The sequence below is a fragment of the Rattus norvegicus genome, chromosome 2 (assembly GCF_021556685.1).
Source record: "Rattus norvegicus strain SHRSP/BbbUtx chromosome 2, alternate assembly SHRSP_T2T, whole genome shotgun sequence".
Lineage (NCBI taxonomy): Eukaryota > Metazoa > Chordata > Mammalia > Rodentia > Muridae > Rattus > Rattus norvegicus.
This window is the reverse complement of record NC_141535.1, coordinates 192,749,215-192,767,974: the sequence shown is the minus strand read 5'-3', so window position 1 is coordinate 192,767,974 and position 18,760 is coordinate 192,749,215. Positions and strand designations below refer to the sequence as shown.

Below are 18,760 nucleotides of genomic sequence, written 5' to 3'. Positions count from 1 at the left end.
ATTATACGCAAAATTTATCTGTATATTTAAATACATTATTTTCTGGCAAATAGAACCTTTTTTTTTTTTTTGGTTCTTTTTTTCGGAGCTGTGGACCGAACCCAGGGCCTTGTGCTTCCTAGGTAAGCGCTTAGAACCATTTTTTTTTAAGTATCCCCAAAGAGAGCAACCTGGAGAAGCCTCATGGTCATGACTTGGGGACTTACACCAGAAGGTTAATTATCCAACAGGGCAAAGCGACTCACCAAGACTCCGTAAAATTCTATTCACCCCGCTGGGTTCCGACTCAGGAATTGTTTCTAAATATTGAAGAGCCCGGACTTCAAACAAACCTATGAAGACATCAGTAAGACTGTTCAACACTCCACACTATAAACCAATTAAATCCTTCCTCTTTGTGACGGTTTCTATAAGCCTGGCCCGGAGAGTGGCACTGGTTGGAGTGGGTGTGGCACTGTGGGCATGGGCTTAAGACCCTCATCCTAGCTGCCTGGAAGTCAGTCTTCCACTAGCAGCCTTCAGATGAAGATGTAAAACTCTCAGCTCTGCCTGCACCATGGCTGCCTGGATGCTGCTAGTACTGAACCTCTGAATCTATAAGTCAGCCCCAATCAAATGTTGTCCTTTACAAGAGTTGCCCTGATCATGGTGTCTGTTCACAGCCGTAAAATGCTAGAAACTAATACACTTTTCTTTCACTTTTTGGCAGTGTTGTGGGCAAACTCAGGTCTTTGTACATGCTAGGTAGGTTCTTTACTGAACCATATCTCAAGCCTAAGATAGGGTATAGCTTTTCTTTAATGATCTTATTTTTACTTGCTTACTTACTTTTTTGTGTATGTTCATGCTTTTATGTATGTGTGTGGGATGAGCATGTGCATGCCACAACACACATGTAGACATCAGAGGTCAACATGTGGTAGTTTGTCCTTTTCTTTCATCACACTGAGCCCAGGACCAAGCACTTTTGATGGATAATCCATCTCTGTTTCCTAATCCTGTTCTTACTACAGTATATTATCCTTACATTAAACGTTACAGATAATCCCACAGTAACTCAGATGTGCCTTGGTAGTCTACATATCTTATCCATCATTCAGTCCCTCTAAGAACTCACCAAATGTGGTAGTGTGAGGGAAAACGGTATGCACACATGGGGTGGCACCATTAGGAGATGTGGCCTTGCTGGAATAGATGTGGGTTTGTTAGAGGAAATGTGCCTCAGGCTCTTCCTACTGCGTGCAGATGTAGACGTCTCAGCCTCAATTCAATGCTTTCCTTTATAAGAGCTGCTGTGGTCATGGTGTCTCTTCACAGCAACAGAACCCTAACTAAGACACCAGATAAGGAGGCAGTGGTTCCTGGTAAAACCCACCTTTAACTCCACTTTGCCGAAGCTCCCGGTCCTGGACGAATCCTGCAAACATCTGTGTCTCCATGAAGAGATCTAGGAAGTGGCGGACACTTCGGGAGGTGTGGGACTTCCGGAATGGCTCCCTTAGGAACACACGCTCCCCACGCTCCGTGACAGTCATATTCAGAGAATAATGCCCCACGAGTTCCACAAAAAACCTGACAAATGCTTCTGACACCAGAGAATTGAGAGTCACATCTGTTTCAAAATAAAAGAAAAGAAGGGGGAAAATCTTAGTTTTGTGTACATAGGAACCCTGACACTAGTTGTGGAAGCCATGTCTAAAGAGTCATGAAAGGCTGAGTATAGACTAGGAATGTGCATTCCTAGCTTGCTACACAGCCTATGGCATGCAAAAAGCATATGGCTTCCGTCTTGACCTTCACTTTCCTCCCTCAACACTCTTACTGTATCCTCAGCCTGGCTTCCACACCATGACCTCATTACTCTTCCAAAAGCCATTTGTGAATATGCAACTGCAGGCTGCTTCTCCCCTTGGGTCTCCTCTCAGTCTCTGCACTGCTGTGCTGTCCAGGTCTCTGGCTCCTGTCCATAAAACTCTTTCTTTGGTTTCTCTTTCTCTTCTTCCTCCCGATGCAATCCTTTGACCACTTCTCTTAAACATTCTATTCTGCTCCTTAAAAAGTCCACTGCCAGTCAGGTCTTGGCCCTACTGTCGTCTTGGGAGATGGAGGCAGGAGAGGCAGGAGTTCAAGGTCTCCTGCTCTGCAGTGAACGCTGAGGCTGCTCTGGGCTGCCTGAGATCCTGTGTGATGCAGGATCACCAGCACAAACAGAGCCAATGGCACAGCCAGAGCTGGCTATGCAATCCCCAGACGGCACTTCACCCTTTCTGTTCTCAGGCTGCCTATGGCTGTCACCATTGGCTGTCCCATTATAAACTGCATCATTTATAAAGTGCATAAATTTCATTTGTCTAAAAGTCAGAAAACATACAAAACTTGGTAGGCTATGAGCCAATTAAAATAAGATGTCAAAACTATATTCTTCTCCAAATCACTTGCCTTCTCGACTTTTTCACCTCATATTGCACTATGATTTATTGCAGTAAAAAAATTTATTGAGTATTAAGTGCATTGGCACTACACCAAGTGCTCTTTAAAAGATAAAAATCAGAAATGCTTCCATTGCTCTCGAGCTACTTGTCTGTCCAAACATTTTCACTCCAATATGCACCTCTTTCTATGTCACCAGGCTGGTCTGGTCTCAAACTTTGGATCCTTTATGACCTCCCAAGTGTTGAGACTACAGGAGTGAATGTCTGTGCCTGGCAAAACAGCACTTTATTTGGGGGTGAGGGGTGTTTTAGACAAGCTTTCTCCAGACTGGCCTAGAGCTCACTATGCAGATCCACCTGTCTCTGTCTCCGTGCCAGGACGAAAGGCTGGTTACCACACCCCGCCTCAGAACAAGGCTTTCTCACTCCTCTAATTCTGTTCCTTCCATCCCGTTCCTATCAGTAGACAGCCTTACTTCCCATCCAAATGTTCATAATGACAGCGCTTTATTTTTGCTTTGTTTTTTGAGACAAGGTCTTATTATGTAGTCTTTGTTGGCCTGGAACTCACAGAGACCCAGACTCTGCCTCCCAAGCGCTGAGATTAAAGGTGAGAGTCACTACGCAGTGACACACACTTTGTAAGTGCCATGAGGAGGGGAGGGGAAGAAATGAGCAAGTCCTGGTGAAGGAGGACTTGTTTTTAAAAGAACAGAACTCAAAGAGAAAATGACATATGAGACAGACCTATAGGAAGAAAGCATTCGGGCTGGAGAGATGGCTCATTGGTTAAGAGCACTGACTGCTCTTCCAGAGGTCCTGAGTTCACTTCCCAGCAACCACATGGTGGCTCGCAACCATCTGTAATGGGATCTGATGCCCTCTTCTGATGTGTCTTAAGACAGCTACAGTGTGCTCATATACATAAATAAATAAATAAATAAATAAATAAATAAATAAATAAATAAATCTTTTTTAAAAAAGGAAGAAAGCATTCTATAAATGTAACTTTCAAAGGTCCTGCAATAGAAGGGGGCTAACCCTTTGGGGATCGGCAGGAAAGGTGTGAATTTTCAAGGTGCACTACTTTGGTGCATCCCTTAGCTGAGCGCTGTGTCTGCAGTGAGTGTTCACTGCTTTAACCTTTATTTTTTTTTAAAGATGTATTTATTTATTAATACATAAGTACACTGTAGTTGTCTTCAGACACACCAGAAGAGGGCATTGGATCCCATTACAGATGGTTGTTAGCCACCATGTGGTTGCTGGGATTTGAACTCAGGACCTCTAGAAGAGCAGTCAGTGCCCTTAACCGCTGAGCCATCTCTCCAGCCCCTGCTTTAACCTTTAGTCCTCAGCCCATACGTCTCGCACCTTGCGAAAACTGCCGCTCCTGGGCCAAGACTTCATCTCGCTCTTCTAAAATCTGCACCAAGGCAGCTTGGAGTTTAGGTGGCATGATCTCATCCTCGTCAGACACCTGAGAGAGAAGAACTCTGCATGAGCCTTATGAGACTGTCCAACATGTACGAGCTACAGCCCCATCACAGGTGGTTTTGTGACGTCATCAGAAACCCCACCACCTCCATGGAGCCAAGACGCACGATGTTTATAGTACACTTTAACTTTACTTTTTAAAATCAAGCAACATCTTGTAAAATTCTCCGCTTTTCTACACCTCTCATCTACACGTTTCATTCCTTGCCTCCAAGGCTACTCCCCAAGAAATGGTAGTTAAACGTGAGGAGGCAACTGATCCTCAGGAGAGGGATCCAGGTTCCATGCTCAAACAGGGAGCTGCTCTGAGACTCATCCCTTGCTCTCCTCTCCCCTGGGCACCCATCAGACAGGCCCACCTCTTGTTCAGATTGTTATTATACCATCTCTACAGCATCATGGAAATGCCTGCTGGCCTTATCTACCCCCCCCCCCCGGCTGTCTTTCTCTCTCTGTGGTGCTGAGTTGGACATGGGAGCTTATGTATCTAGATGGTTACTCTACTACTGAGCTGCTTCTCAGTCCAATAAATTTTACTGATTTAGAGGATTAAATGTCAACCCCTCTGGAGTTGAAGGGATGGTTACTTCTTTTGAGAATGACATTTATGCTGTTTCCTCCTTCCTTCTTTGGGATGGACACCTATACACTCAAGCCAGTTTTCAGGACGATCTTGTATGGTTAGCTGCAGTGTCAACTCAGAGGTGGGTATGAACTGGAAGTTCTTTCTGAGTCACACTCTCTAAGTCCTTTCATGTATTTTCGGTGTAATTGTAACTGCCTACAGAGACACCCATGTCCCCTAACATTATGTAACCATCTCCTTTGTCACTCACCTCCTGTAGGAACTTGTCTGCACAGAGATCGACTATCAGCACCTATGAAATAAAGGAGGCAGGCAGGTTAAACCAGAGCTACTCAGGAGAGACCAGGCACTGCTGGACCGGGATGGGCTTTCTCATCCTTTCAGGCCATGGGAATATTTTCAAACAAAATTTACTTAACGTTGCAGCCAATGTAAAAGTTAATCCATCGAAACAACTAATGAGTTTAACAAAGAAAAAGATGTGTACAATTACATATTACAGGGATTTGCTGGGTCAGTGTGGTGAATGGGGACAAACCGCCTTTCCAGCTAAAGATGCTGAAGGTGGGTAGCTCCAGAGACGGGAAATCTCCAAGTCATCTCTACACCACACTATTTGCAAACGAATGAAGTACAAGGTGGAGTCTGAGACAAAATAACAAACAAACTAATAGGGAGATAAGAGATAATCTTCCTCTTCATTAAGCTAATGTGAAAAGTCAAGTTGCTCATGAAAACATCAGTCATAAATAAAAATATTGGTATCTTAGCCACATCAAAATGAACAACTCCCCTGCATTAAAAGACGTCATTCTGGGCTAGGTATTAGGTATGGTGGTACAAGATAAAACAGCAGCTGTCTGAATGCTGTAACAGGATGGCTTCCAAGTTCCAGCCCAATCTGGAGATATAGCCAGACTCTGGAGATATGGTGACCTTCACCCCCAAATCTAACAACCCTCCCTCCCCCGCAAAACAAATTCAGAACGTTGTTTTGGAAAACAAAAGGCCAAGCCAGCCTCAAGGCTGGCAATGCAGCCCAGGTGGCAGAGTGCTTGCCTCCCATGCACAAAGCCCAAAGTTTGATCCTTTGCACTGAATAAACCAGGTGGGCAGACTAATGCCTGTAATCCCAGAACTAGGAGGACTGAGTTGGACAATCAGAAATCTAAGCTCATGTGTAGCGACAAAGGGAGTGTGAGACCAGCCCGAGTTTCCTGAGACCCTCTCCAAAATAAAATAAAATAAAATAAAATAAAATAAAATAAAATAAAATAAAATGAACAAACCAAGAGGCTGATTTCTAGAATATAAAAACATTGGGTTGGGCTTAGCTCAACTAGGTAGCCTGAATTCCATCCCAAGAACTATCAAACAAAAAAACAAAACAACAACAACAAATGAGGCCACCTTACAAATCATGGTGAATAAATAATCCAGGGGAAAGACAGACAATAGTTTACACGAGATGATATTCAGTAGCTGGTGAACATGCCTTCAGTTGGGACAGCAACTGAACTGCAGTGACATACAGCTGCACAGCCACCAGCCAGGGGAAGCTACCCAAGCTGACCATGGTGCTGGGTCACGCTAAGCCACAGTTCCTCTCCTGTACTCTTGAGAGAAGTGTAATTGTCCCCAGTGTGAAAAAGTTCTAGTTAATTTACTCAAGTCAAAGACCTGCTACACTCCCCTTTTATACCAAGCTTCAAAACCAAGAATGCTGGATAACACTTTTAAAATTAGTGACTAGCACTTCTCCCTCTCCCTTTCTCTCTCTCTCCCCTCTCCTGAGTCCCCCTCCCTCCTCTGTGTGTGTGTGTGTGTGTGTGTGTGTGTGTGTGTGTGTGTGTGTGTGTGTGTGTCTGGGTGTCTGTGTGTCTGTGTGTGATGCAAAAACCCCTGGCACGTTATGGTCGACAGAGGACAACTTGTAGAAGTCTGTTTTCTCCTTCCACCTTTGCTAGAACTCAGGATGTCAGGTTAGAGTGTAAGCACATTTACCTGCTGAGCCACACACATATTTGGAAATAAAATTATAAAGAAATACAAACAGCTTTGTTGAGTTTTAATCTGTTGCCATGTATTGTAATGCTAAATACTGGCCTCTGAGGTCTGGTTGCCCTAGGGATGAGGGAATTCTCAGAGACACCAAGTAATACTATGTAACCTTGCTCCTTAATTTAAAACTATTGCTTGAATAAAGATGCTGACAGCCTGGAACTTCAGTTACCAAGCTCATGAGGTTGGTGGATTGTGAGAGAGCATGGCCAGTTGAAGGAGGAGCCGCCCAGGCAGAACACCGCAAGCAATATCTCAGGGTTACTGACAGGGAAGTAAATAAAATAGCACAGAGGGCTGATACTGCTCAGCTCTAATGCATAAGGCTTATTATAAACATAAAGGTTTTGTGTCTTTTATTTGGGAACTAAATGATTTAAGGTGGGGTAGAAACCCTTGATTAAATATTTACCACAACACAGATGAAGACTGTAAGAGTCAAGGCAGTGGGACTTTTTCTGAGGTGTGGAAAGGGACCACAAGACTAGGAGCCTTGAATCTTTTGCTGTTACGTCCCACTACAATCCAATCTGAATGATGTAAATACTCACTTTGTAATAATACTGAGATGTACTATATCTGAGGCCCTTACCTATACACATGCTATATTTTTTTTAGTAAACCCAGAGAAGTTTTGTGTTGGTTTTAAAAAAGAAAATAGGGAGGGTTGGGGATTTAGCTCAGTGGTAGAGCACTTGCCTAGCAAGCGCAAGGCCCTGGGTTCGGTCCCCAGCTCCGGAAAAAAAAAAAAGAAAAAAGAAAATAGGGCCAGCAAGATCAATCTGGATGACCTGTGCTCCATCCCTGTTGCTCACATAAAAGTGAGAGAGAACTGACCCACCAAATTGTCCTCTGACCTTCATATGTGTACCATGGTACATACTCCATTCACACATCTCTCTCTCTCTCTCTCTCTCTCTCTCTCTCTCTCTCTCTCTCTCTCACACACACACACACACACACACACACACACACACACTTCATTCTTTTATTTTTTGAGTTGGTCTCTCTGTACAGTCCTGGCTGTCCTGGAACTTGCTCTGTAGACCAGGCTAGCCTTGAACTCAGAGATCCACCTGCCTCTGCTTTTCCAGTGATGGGACTAAAGGCATGTTGCCACCAACACCAAGCTTAGAAAAAGGCAGCAGAAGCCAGAGACCTTAAAACAGAGCAATGACTCATTGCAGTGAACATTTGTAAGTGAAGATGTATGGACAGAGGGTTATACTGAGGGACACTGTGACACACTACAGCACCCATGACAAGACTGTATAAAAAATTTTTTATCAGGGAGAGGTTGCAAGGGCAGAAGTACAAATGGACAGGATTATGACTAGGATGGGGATGCATGATGTGAAATTCACAAAGAAGCAATACAAAAATTTTTTTTTCTTTTTTCTTTTTTTCGGAGCTGGGGACCGAACCCAGGGCCTTGCACTTGCTAGGCAAGCGCTCTACCACTGAGCTAAATCCCCAACCCCACAAAATTTTTAAAAAAGACTTTTTTATAAATAGAAGAGTTCATTGCTCACTACTGTAAAGAGTGGTAGATGCAAATGTACTATGGAATTGTTTTCATTTTAAGAAAGATATAAAAATGAAAGGGTTATCAATAATCAATTATTGTATTCTTAAAATGTTCTCAGTTATTTGTTTTATTTCATAAGTATGAGAGTTATGCTCACATGTCTGACTGTGTATCATGTGCAGATGTAGATGGTTGTGAATTGCCATGTGGGTGCTGGTAATCCAATCTTGGTCCTTTGCAAGGACAAGAGGTCTTAACTGTTGAGCCATTTCCGAAGCCCAAATGATAAAATACTTAACAATAAAATAATAAAATTAATAATGATTCTACCCCTCTTTTTTTTTTCTTTTCTTTTTTTCAGAGCTGGGGACCGAACCCAGGGCCTTGCACTCGCTAGGCAAGCGCTCTACCACTGAGCTAAATCCCCAACCCCGATTCTACCTCTCTTAAAAGCTAATTTGATCCCCTTTGCAGACACTCTCGTATTCCTCATAGGCAGTTTGTCCCTCTTACCTCTTCAATGGGAAGATCCTGGAGTAGGGGTAAGGAACAAGACAAGATCCCAATAAAGAATGGAGTAGGTGAGCACACGATGTCAATCATGGACACTGGCAACACTGGGATGTAGGTGTGCTGCCAGGTGAACGGATACAGTGTAGCCACCACGGCATGGCCACATTTTGAAAGGGTGCTAGACAAGAGAAAGCACACGTGTCATAGGCAAAGCAACACAGAGAATGAGTTTCAGATATTCTGTCAAAGAATTACACAGTGACACTACATTGGCTTCATCGAACAGCCCTGTGAATGTAGTAATTTTTAACAGAGTCATCTCATTCTGGTTCACTACAATTTATTATGCTAAAAAAAATGTGTACATCAAAAACTAGTATTTTAAAAAAGATACAGGGGTGAGGGGAAGGGGGCAACCCCAGGCTGTCCTTGAACTCCTGGACTCAGCTGGGCTCTCCTGCCTCGGGCCTTCTGGGTAGGGGAGACCATGAGTGTGAACCAAAAGCTAGAAATAGAAATACCTTTTCTTTCTGTTTTGTTGGCTGTTTTTTTGTTTGTTTTGAGACAGGTTCACTATGTAGCTTTGGCTGCCCTCTAACTCAGAGCTCTGCCTGCCTCTGTTGCCTAAGTGTTCAGGTTAAAGGTGTGCACCACACCCAGCCATCTTTGTGATTTTGTACACAAGTCTTTTTAATTTCTTTCTTCTCCTTTTGGAAACTGAACCTGGGTTCTTTCCAAGTACTGTAATTGCCAAGCCAGGTCTCTAGCTCTAGTTCTAGACACTTTAAATAGATTTGCACTGTAAAAGACTAAAAGTAAGCCGACCACCAACATCAGGGGACACAGACCACGAATTTCTTACCTTAGGCTGTCGGCAACAAAGATTACCCTCCGCTCGAGAAGCAGGGAGGCACAGACCCGGATGAGATGGCGCACACTCAAGCACTTAAAAAGACATTCAAAATCCACATGTTCCAGTCGTGAGTCCAGTGGTCGGCAGAGTTCAATTGACTGAAAGGCAAGGAAAATCCAAGAGCTGATGTTGGACCTTACCCTGAATGGCATCATTAACTGATTGTCTTGCTCTTTCTCTAGTCTGAAAATGTCTGTTATTTGGGCCAGGTATGGTCGCACACTCCTAATTCATTAAGTCCCAGCACTCAAGAGGCACAGGCAGGTGGATCTCTGTGAGTTCGAGGCCAGCCTGGACCACAGAGTTCTAGGACAGCCAGGGATACACAGTGATACCATGTGGAGGGCAGGGAGGTCTGGCACAAGGAGTTTATGAAGCTCTGTTAACTTCTGGTAAAGCCATTCCATTTGACAAATACAGGTGTGTGTGTGTGTGTGTGTGTGTGTGTGTGTGTGTGTGTGTCTGTTATTTATTATGTTGAGACTGCCACTATAGAGGGAAACAATCTATGTCATCAAGGAAACCTGGGGCTGAGGATCCACTAACTACCTCACATTTCAGTGTTTCTTCAGAGATTCTAGGAAATAGCACACAATCTATTGAAAGGTAAAAAACAACCCCTCCCCATGAACATGCTTCTGGCACCTGTGCCTAGAGCTGAAAGGCTTGCCCATGAGATGAAATTAACTTACCTCATCTCCAGCCCCAGGGAGGTAGCTCTTAACTGTGATGGTGCGGCCAGGAGCTGGGAAAGGGGCTTCCATGACACTTCGCATGAATGGGTAAACAAGGGCTGGGGACATTTCTCTTCTCTTCTCTACTTCATCCAGAATCTGCATATGGGCACGCACACAGAGAGGCAAACACATCCCACAAACATAAAGAAATCCAAGTATAAATAAAGTAATAGACAAGTATAAATAAAGTAATAGACAAGTATAAATAAAGTAATAGACAAGATAGGCGAGCTCTGCAACGCATGGAAGCTCAAAACACCACATCTTGGGGACATCTTTGCATCCTAAACTACTTAAATCAACTTATTTAAAAGCTATAATTCTTCTTTTTTAAAAAACAAATTTATTGGGGTTGGGGATTTAGCTCAGTGGTAGAGAGCGCTTGCCTAGCAAGCGCAAGGCCCTGGGTTCAGTCCTCAGCTCCGAAAAAAAGAAAAAAAAAACAATTTTATTACATTTATTTTGTTGAGAGAGGGGGGGGGGAGGCATGCCATGGCTGAAGTATGAAAGAAAGAAGACAACTTGTAGGAGGCGGCTGCTCTCATTTCACTGTGCAGGTCCTGGGGATTGAGCTCGGGATTTGAGGCTTGGTAGCAAATGCCTTTACCAGGTAACCATCTCACCGGCCTCTGGAGACCATTTTTATTTGTGAAAGGGCAGAGTAACAGTGACAATGGTGTCCTGTGAGCTGGGTCTGGAGAAGAGCAAGTATGAGATATACTTTCCGATACGTTCTCTTAGAACTGTGGGTTTGCGGGGCTGGAGAGTTGGCTCAGTGGTTAGGAGCACTTGTTAGTCTTGTAAACCTGGGTTCGAGTCCCAGCATGCACATGGCAGTTCACAATCAGCTATAATTCCACTCTCAGGGGACCTGACAACTTCTGGCCCCACGGGCACCATGCATACATGTTGTACACAGACACGTCTGCAGTCAAAACACCATATATACAAAATAAACGTAAATCTTTAGGAGAAAAAACCCAAGCCAGTGTCTGAGTGCACATCTTTAATCCCAGTACTCACAGAAGCAGGTGGATCTCTGTGAGTTTGAAGCCAGCCTGGTCTACAAAGCGAGTTCCAGGATAGCTGGGGCTGTTGTTACACAGAGAACCCTGTCTTAAAAATGAAAAAATCCAGACCTGGGAGTTTTTGCAAACTAAAACCATAATGGAGGAACCCGATCAGGGGTCTAAATTTAAGCCTTCCAGTCTATGGGTTATTATTTTTTTCATTTTTAAATGTATTAGGGGAGGGACACGCACATGTCACAGTACATCTATGTAGGGGACAAGTTGTTTATTTCCTTCCAGCATATGGGCTCCAGGAGTCAAACTCAGGCCATCAGCCTTGATGGGAGGGAGTCCCTTTACTGCTGAGCCATCTTGAGTTCTTAACCTACCAGAGGGGAACTTTCTAATAAGTACATTAAAGTCGGTGCCACTCAGTATTCTCCAGTGAAGCCACCAGCAGTAAAACCTCCTCAGACCTAGGGGAACATCACTCTTCCACACAGCCTCGCTTCACTCACCTTTGAGAAAAGATTGAAGCAGCCCAAGCGACTAACCATGCAGTACACCTCGGGGAGCCGCTTCCCTCTGCCTTCTGGCTGCAAAACGAAAAGCCAAGCAGAGTAAGGAGCCACTAACTTTAACTATTAATCTTTATTTAATAGGTCCTTCCATGGCCGACGCTTGCCCCAAACTTCCGGGCTCAAGCAATGCTCTTACTTCAGACACCAAAATCAATGGACTACGAATGTGCAGAGGCTGAACCTTTCGTCCTGAGTGAGCTTAAAGGCTGGGGAAGTACTCAGAGGAAAGCGGGATTTACCCAGGCTTAGAGCCTAAGCAAAAAGCCAGACCCAAGAGAGGTGATGAGGAACTCAGGAGACCCAAGAGAGGTGATGAGGTCCTCCGCCTCTTCTGCCGCCTCTCTGGACAATATTCCTCAAATGTGCTGTACTGACTGACATTCAGTCTCTATGTTACTTTCTCTACTACAAATAAACAAGTCAGCGAAAGCCGCAGCATTCCTATTCTGAACATAGAATGTCCCACCGTCACCTTGCGCTTGTTACGTAAAGCTAACATAGCTTCTTTTTTAAAAACTTCGTTTTTGTTTGATGTGTACAGGTGTTTTACCTGCGAGTATGTCTATTATCTTGTGTGTGCAGTGCTTATCAAGTGCCAGAAGAGGGCACCAGATGCCCCGGCAGTGGAGTTACATGTAGAGCCGCCATTCCCCCTGGGTGCTGGCAGCGAAACCTGGGCCCTCTGGAAGACCACCAGGATCTTTAATCCCTGAGTCGTGCCCAGCCCTAATGCACTTCTCGGTTGTGCAAATAATTAAGGCGCCCTTAAAGTCATGTAGAGACAGTACTTCTCAAGTTGCTGGTTGGCCTTTCTTGTTCCTTAACCAACTCCATGATACCAATCTGGAACTCACCAAAAGCTTCTTACAGTAGCCAAACCACCGACTTCCATCTTCCCCAGTCAGCACGAAGGAGAACGTTTCACTGCAAACAATATGAAACACAGCTGCTTAAGGCATTACTCAGGGAACAAGTGAGAGGAGTTATTTGTGATCTAGGGGGAAAGAGAAATAGCATTTATTTCAAGTCACATTCCCCTGCAGCGGGCCCAGGACTTGTCCTGGGTAAGTGAGTGGGTATGGGACAAGTATTGCTTGGTACTGCTTTGCCCCTTTTCTTACTTCTGCTCACTAGCTATTAATCAACCTTGTTTCCCTTTTGTTGAACATTGCATTTAGCCAAGCATACAGGTAAGCAAGCTATAATAATGCTATTATAAGTCTTGATAATGTCATTTCTCCCCTGCAAATTGTTGAGTTTGGTTCTGAGAGGAACAGTGATAGAAGAAAGATTACCTCCTGGGCTAGGGAGATGGCTCACTGGATAAAGTGCTTGCCACACGTGTGACCTGGACACAGACCTGCAGGTCTACACAGGCTGGGTGCATTATCATTCACCTGTGACCTCAGCACCCACAGTGAGGTGGGAGGCGGAGCCAGGAGACTCCCCAGATGGGGATAAAGCCATCGCTTGGCATAAACAGCTGAGAATAAGAAACCCTGTCTCAAACCAGACAGAGGCGAGAACTGACACAATGTCTTTGACCTCCACACACGAGCATGCATGTCAATACTCCTCCTCCTCATACACAAGATAGGGAGAAGATCATATTCTTATATATACAAATCATAAAAAAATTAACTCCTCATTATAAATATGGCTCAAAAATAAGCATCACTTACAAAATACCCGAAGATGCTCCACATGAAATTTTTATTAATAACTAAAGAATCTCAGCTTTAAATAATGAATTAATATTTAAATTTATTTTTATTTTCTGTGTATAATTTCTGCCTGCATATTTGTCTGTGTGCTACTACATACAGTGCCCACTGAGACCAGGAAGGGCTTAGACCCACTGAACTGGAGCTTAGATGGTTGTGAGCCCCTGTGTTGGTGCTGGGTCAAGCCTGCGCACTGTGCAAGAACAGTGAGTGCTCTCTCACCTCTGAGCCAACCGTCCAGCATGGTGAAAACTATCGGAAAGGAGCATTTACAATGGTGATTTCTGAGCAACAGACTGCCTCTGTTTTTTATCTCCTCTTCTGCATTTCCTAAGTATTCTAGAACACACATAATGCAGGAAGAAGCCAACCATGGAGCAGCCAGGCCAACAGTGTGTCCACAGAAAGCAGGTGACGAAACAGAGCATCAACCCTGAAGCCAGGAGATGGGGAGCTGTGACCAGGCTCCGTTGTTTCTGGGAGGCCTTGGCTAAGTCTAGAGGTGATGCGGGGTACTGTGGCAATCACTGACACTAGCAGCTAGGAGGTCATCAGCATAGGAATGGCTCATTTATATAAGGTTTCACCTAAATGACATAATTAATAATACAATTTAGTTTTCCTTATTTATTGTTTTAATATTTATTATGTGTTTGGATGAGGCACATTCACACAGTGCCTGTGGAGACCAGAGATGAGCATCCGATCCTCTGGGACTAGAGGTATAGCTGGCTGTAAGCTGCCACGTGGGTGCTGAGAATCCAGCCTGCATCCTCTGGAAGAGCAGCCAGAGATCTTAACCACTGAGCATCTCTCCTGACTTTTGTTTGTTTGTTTGTTTGTTTGTTTGTGTGTACACAAAGTCTCACTATGTTTCCCAGCCTGGCCTTCAGCTCCTGTTACTCAAGCGATCTTCTTGCCTTAGGACCCGGGAGTAGCTGACAGTTATAGTACAGACCTGTTTTAATTAATGCCCAGAGAAGCCACCCTGGTCTACATATCGAGTTCCAGGCCAAGAAGAGGTACATTTTTTTTCAGTCTCAAAAACAAACAAAACAAGCAGGATTTGAAAGTGAAAATGGTTTAAGAAATTAAAACTGGTAATTTCCTCTAGACACCTTACATAAATTTCTTTTTAAAGATTTCTATTATTTGTGTGTGTCTATGTGTGTGTGTGTGTGTATGTATGTGTGTGTCTATGTGTGTGTGTGTGCGTGTGTGCGTGTATGCATGTGTGTGTGTATGCATGTGTGTATGCATGTGTGTGTATGTATGTGTGTGTCTATGTGTGTGTGTGCATGTGTGTGTGTATGCATGTGTGTGTGTGTGTGTGTATGTGTGTGTGTGTGTGTGTGTGTTTGTGAGTACAGATGTCCTTGGAGAATAGAGGCATGGAATCTTCCTGGAGCTGGGATTACAGACAGCTGTAAGGCACTGGACCATAGGTGCTGAGACCCAAACTCAGGTCCTCTGCAATAGCACTTGTTCTTAACCACTGAGCCATCCCTCCTGTCCCACAAAATTCTTTAATGCTTCAGTTTCCCACACCTATCAGGCTGGGGTCTCCCTCTGTACAAGGCCCACCAAAGGAACAGCCAACACAGGAACACAGAATCTGGGCCATGGCTTTTTCTGTCAAATTAGAGGAGAAATAAGACAACTCTAGGTTTAACCCTGGTTACTTTGAACCATTATCTTACTGAAGGTTATGTGAACCCATTTTGCAGGACTGGTAAACTAACAAGATTCACAAATTTAGTTCTCTTTAACATCGAATTAAGGTTTTTTTTTTTCCTGAGCTCTCACAGGAACTGTTCCACTCTTCCCCAGCCCCATTATAGCTTGATCTGTTCATTCATGTGCTCCTGACTCTGTCCATTTGTCAGAAATGGATTCTATTCACGGTTCCAGCAAACTTCAATCAGAAGGAGCCAATTTACCTCTTGAGTTCTAAGGTTGGTGCACAGTCCTCAGAATCAGGAAAACAAAATCTGGGGATGACTTTGAGCCTCTCCTCAGTGTCTTTGGACTGCTTGTAGCCATGGTCACCCTGAAAGACAACAACAGAACATCAACCTATGAAAATGGAGAACAGAAGTTCCCGAGCCTCAGCCTGGTCTTGGGAAGCCTGATGTGCCCTGTAGAGGTCTCTCTCAGTGCAGCTTGTATTGCCACCATACAGAAGACTGACAATCCCCAGCTGCACACTGAGGACAGGTGCGAAGAATGAAGACTCCATCTGACAGCTCAGCCAGTGAAGGCCCCGTAACCTAGTGTAAGGGAGGCAGTGCTGAAGCTTCTCATCCAGAGGAGGATCCAGACTCAGTTCTCAAGCTGGTAGGAGGCCAGTTTCCTATGAATCATGGAATTTAAGATAAATAAAAATCCCTTCTATTGTACAGCAAACACCTAGCCAGCTGAAATCATTATCTGATTAATAACCAGAGAAGTTTAGAAAAGGCAGATAAATGTTACTTAGAGAAACTATTTTTAAATGTTACCCCATATATAATCATTTCCTTAGCTTTGCTACCTAATTATAGGTTTGAACTTCCTGTGAATTTTTAGCACAGAAGACTCTTACAAAACTCTGGAATAAGTCTGATGTGGTGCTGTCCATCTATATGCTCAGCTTTGGGGAGGTGGAAGCAGGAGAATGAGGAATTCAAGGCTAACCTTCACTACACAGAGAGCTCAACATCAGCGTGGGATACATAAAATGACCCTGTTTCAAAATAACAAACAAAAAGTTGATGTTGTACTTCAAAAGGCAGTCTAAATTTAATTAAGCAAAAGGACATTCAGAAATGAGTAGAACAGCACAGAAGTTCCATTGGGATGTTGCTTTTAAGAGAAGAAATCAAAGTTTTTTTGTTTTTTTTTTCTTTTTTTCGGGGCTGGGGACCGAACCCAGGGCCTTGCGCTTCCTAGGTAAGCGCTCTGCCACTGAGCCAAATCCCCAGCCCGAAATCAAAGTTTTATGTCAAATTCTTTTTAAAAGAACATGCACCTATTCTATGTCATGAGGACGATCCACTGTAAAGGCAGCAGGGCAGCATCAGGACTGCGGCTCAGCTTCCAGAGCACCGGCCGAGCACGGAGGTGGCCTGGACCCCAGCACTACATTCAGGGAAAGGCACCTAACGCGATGTGTTCCCAATTATCTTCAGCTAAGGTGCTCTACAACAATCCAGACAGGGCTGCCCAGGGCTCTCTTCCCTCCCACTGACAGCATCAGAGGCACAAAAACGGCAAGCGAGCAGTTTATCTGGAGGCATGTGTCTTTTTTTTTTTTTTTTTAAGATTTATTTATTATATATAAGTACACTGTAGCTGTTCAGACACACCAGAAGAGGGCATCAGATCCCATGAAAGATGGTTGTGAGTCACCATGTGGTTGCTGGGATTTGAACTCAGGACCTCTGGAAGAGCAGTCAGTGCTCTAAACCACTGAGCCATCTCTCCAGCCCGCATTTGTCTATTTTTATCTATTTTGTTTTATTTTAATTCTGTGTGTGCCTGTGTATCCCCATGTGCATATGAGTGCAGCTGTCTGTGGAGGCCAGGAAAGGGCAGTGGATTCTTGGGTATGGAGTGGCCAGTGGTTGTGAGCCTCCTGAGATGGGTGCTGGAACTGAACTCTGGTCCTCTGCAAAAGCAGGAGTTGCTTTTACCCACTGTGCTGTATTTCCAGCCCCACTGAAGGTATTCGTGATGCATCTGCCCGCCTAAGTATGCCCTTCTATGCTACAGCACCTATCAATTCAGGCTCAGCTTCGCTATTAAATTAACTATTAATTTCTGTGCTTCTGTCTTCCTGTGTGAGACATGGTGGGACCTGACTGTGACCCTCATGCGTGGGAGGTTGAGACAGAAGGGCAAGGGTTAGGGCCAGCTTGAGTTACAGGGGGAAAGATCCTCTAGATAAGAAAGGGATTCTCGGGGCTGGAGAGATGGCTCAGAGGTTGAGACCACTGACTGCTCTTCCAGAGGTCCTGAGTTCAATTCCCAGCAACCACATGGTGGCTCACAACCATCTGTAATGGGATCTGATGCCCTCTTCTGGTGTGTCTGAAGACAGTGATTAGTACTCACATACATAAAATAAATAAATCATTTAAAAAAAAAAGAAATGGATTCTCAAAGGACATCCATTTATATCACAACAGTTTTACTTGACTGTGAACTGCTGAGACATGGCACTCCTATGCAATACTCAAGAATTTTATGAAAACTTGACTTGTACAGTTATTCACTATTGGGATCTTGCTAAGGTCCCCTTCTATCCTCCCGGTTCTTCTGGAAACAATCTTTCTATGTAGCCCAGGCTGGCCTCAGATTTTTGATGCTCCTGCCTCACCTCCTAAGTGCCAGGATTATAGGTGTGTCACTGTGCCCGGCTGTGTTGAGGCCATTTGCAGGAAATGTCTCTTAGATTCCAGTACAGTTGTGCTTAACTAGCTCTGGTGAAACACGTAATTCAGGGTTAGGAGTCCTAGTGCTACAGTGACCAAGTCATCATCCAAAACAAGAGGTATCACCAGACCACTGAGGCTCATGTCTTAAAATCCCAGTATATGGGAAGTCGAGGCACAAAGTCAGCCTAAGCTACATAGGAAAGAGCCTGGGCTACAGAACAAAACTGTCTCAAAACAAACAAACAAACAAACAAACAAACAAACAAACAAACGCTGCTAAGAAGTGCTGCAGTGCAAGTAACCATGGGAGAGTGGAGGGAACAAGTGCTCCTGGGGGCCCCTCTACATGGTGCTGAATAACACGCAGCTCACCGAGAAGACTCTCTGTGCAGCGAGTGATTGAGTGATTATGAAATAAAAAATAACTTAGGGGCAGTGCGAAGGCTCAGCAGGTGAAGGTGTTTACTGCCGAGCCTGGTGAGCCGAGGCTGACCCCTAGAGACCTTATGACAGAAGGAGAGGACTCACTCTTATCTCAAAAACGTGTGAACAATAAAAAGCACCCCCAAACCAAACCAACAAAACAGACTAGAAAGAATACCAAAAGTAAAAGATTAAAACAACCCCCTTTTCCTTTCATGGTGGTCTGGGAACTGCCGTGGATTTTACCTGCTATTTAGCGTCCCAGTGCCCAGACAAGCCCAAGGAGGTCAAGTGTAGACCCACGGACAGCCAGCGCTGCACTAACTGATTAAACAGA

General features: G+C 44.3%; 1 protein-coding gene across 6 annotated transcripts in view; it reads right to left on the bottom strand.

Annotated features, from left to right (window-relative positions):
- The window catches only part of Dennd2c (DENN domain containing 2C), a 68,204-nt gene that overhangs the window by 3,309 nt on the left and 46,135 nt on the right, over positions 1-18,760 (bottom strand). For all 6 annotated transcript variants that reach the window (XM_087620030.1, XM_087620020.1, XM_087620027.1 and 3 more), the window contains 10 exon segments: positions 15,523-15,632; positions 12,713-12,782; positions 11,796-11,873; positions 10,223-10,363; positions 9,480-9,628; positions 8,618-8,795; positions 4,766-4,807; positions 3,807-3,912; positions 1,376-1,612; positions 246-332 (listed from right to left, as the gene is read on the bottom strand). In XM_087620030.1, coding sequence (XP_087476156.1) covers positions 246-332; positions 1,376-1,612; positions 3,807-3,912; positions 4,766-4,807; positions 8,618-8,795; positions 9,480-9,628; positions 10,223-10,363; positions 11,796-11,873; positions 12,713-12,782; positions 15,523-15,632 — 1,198 coding nt within the window.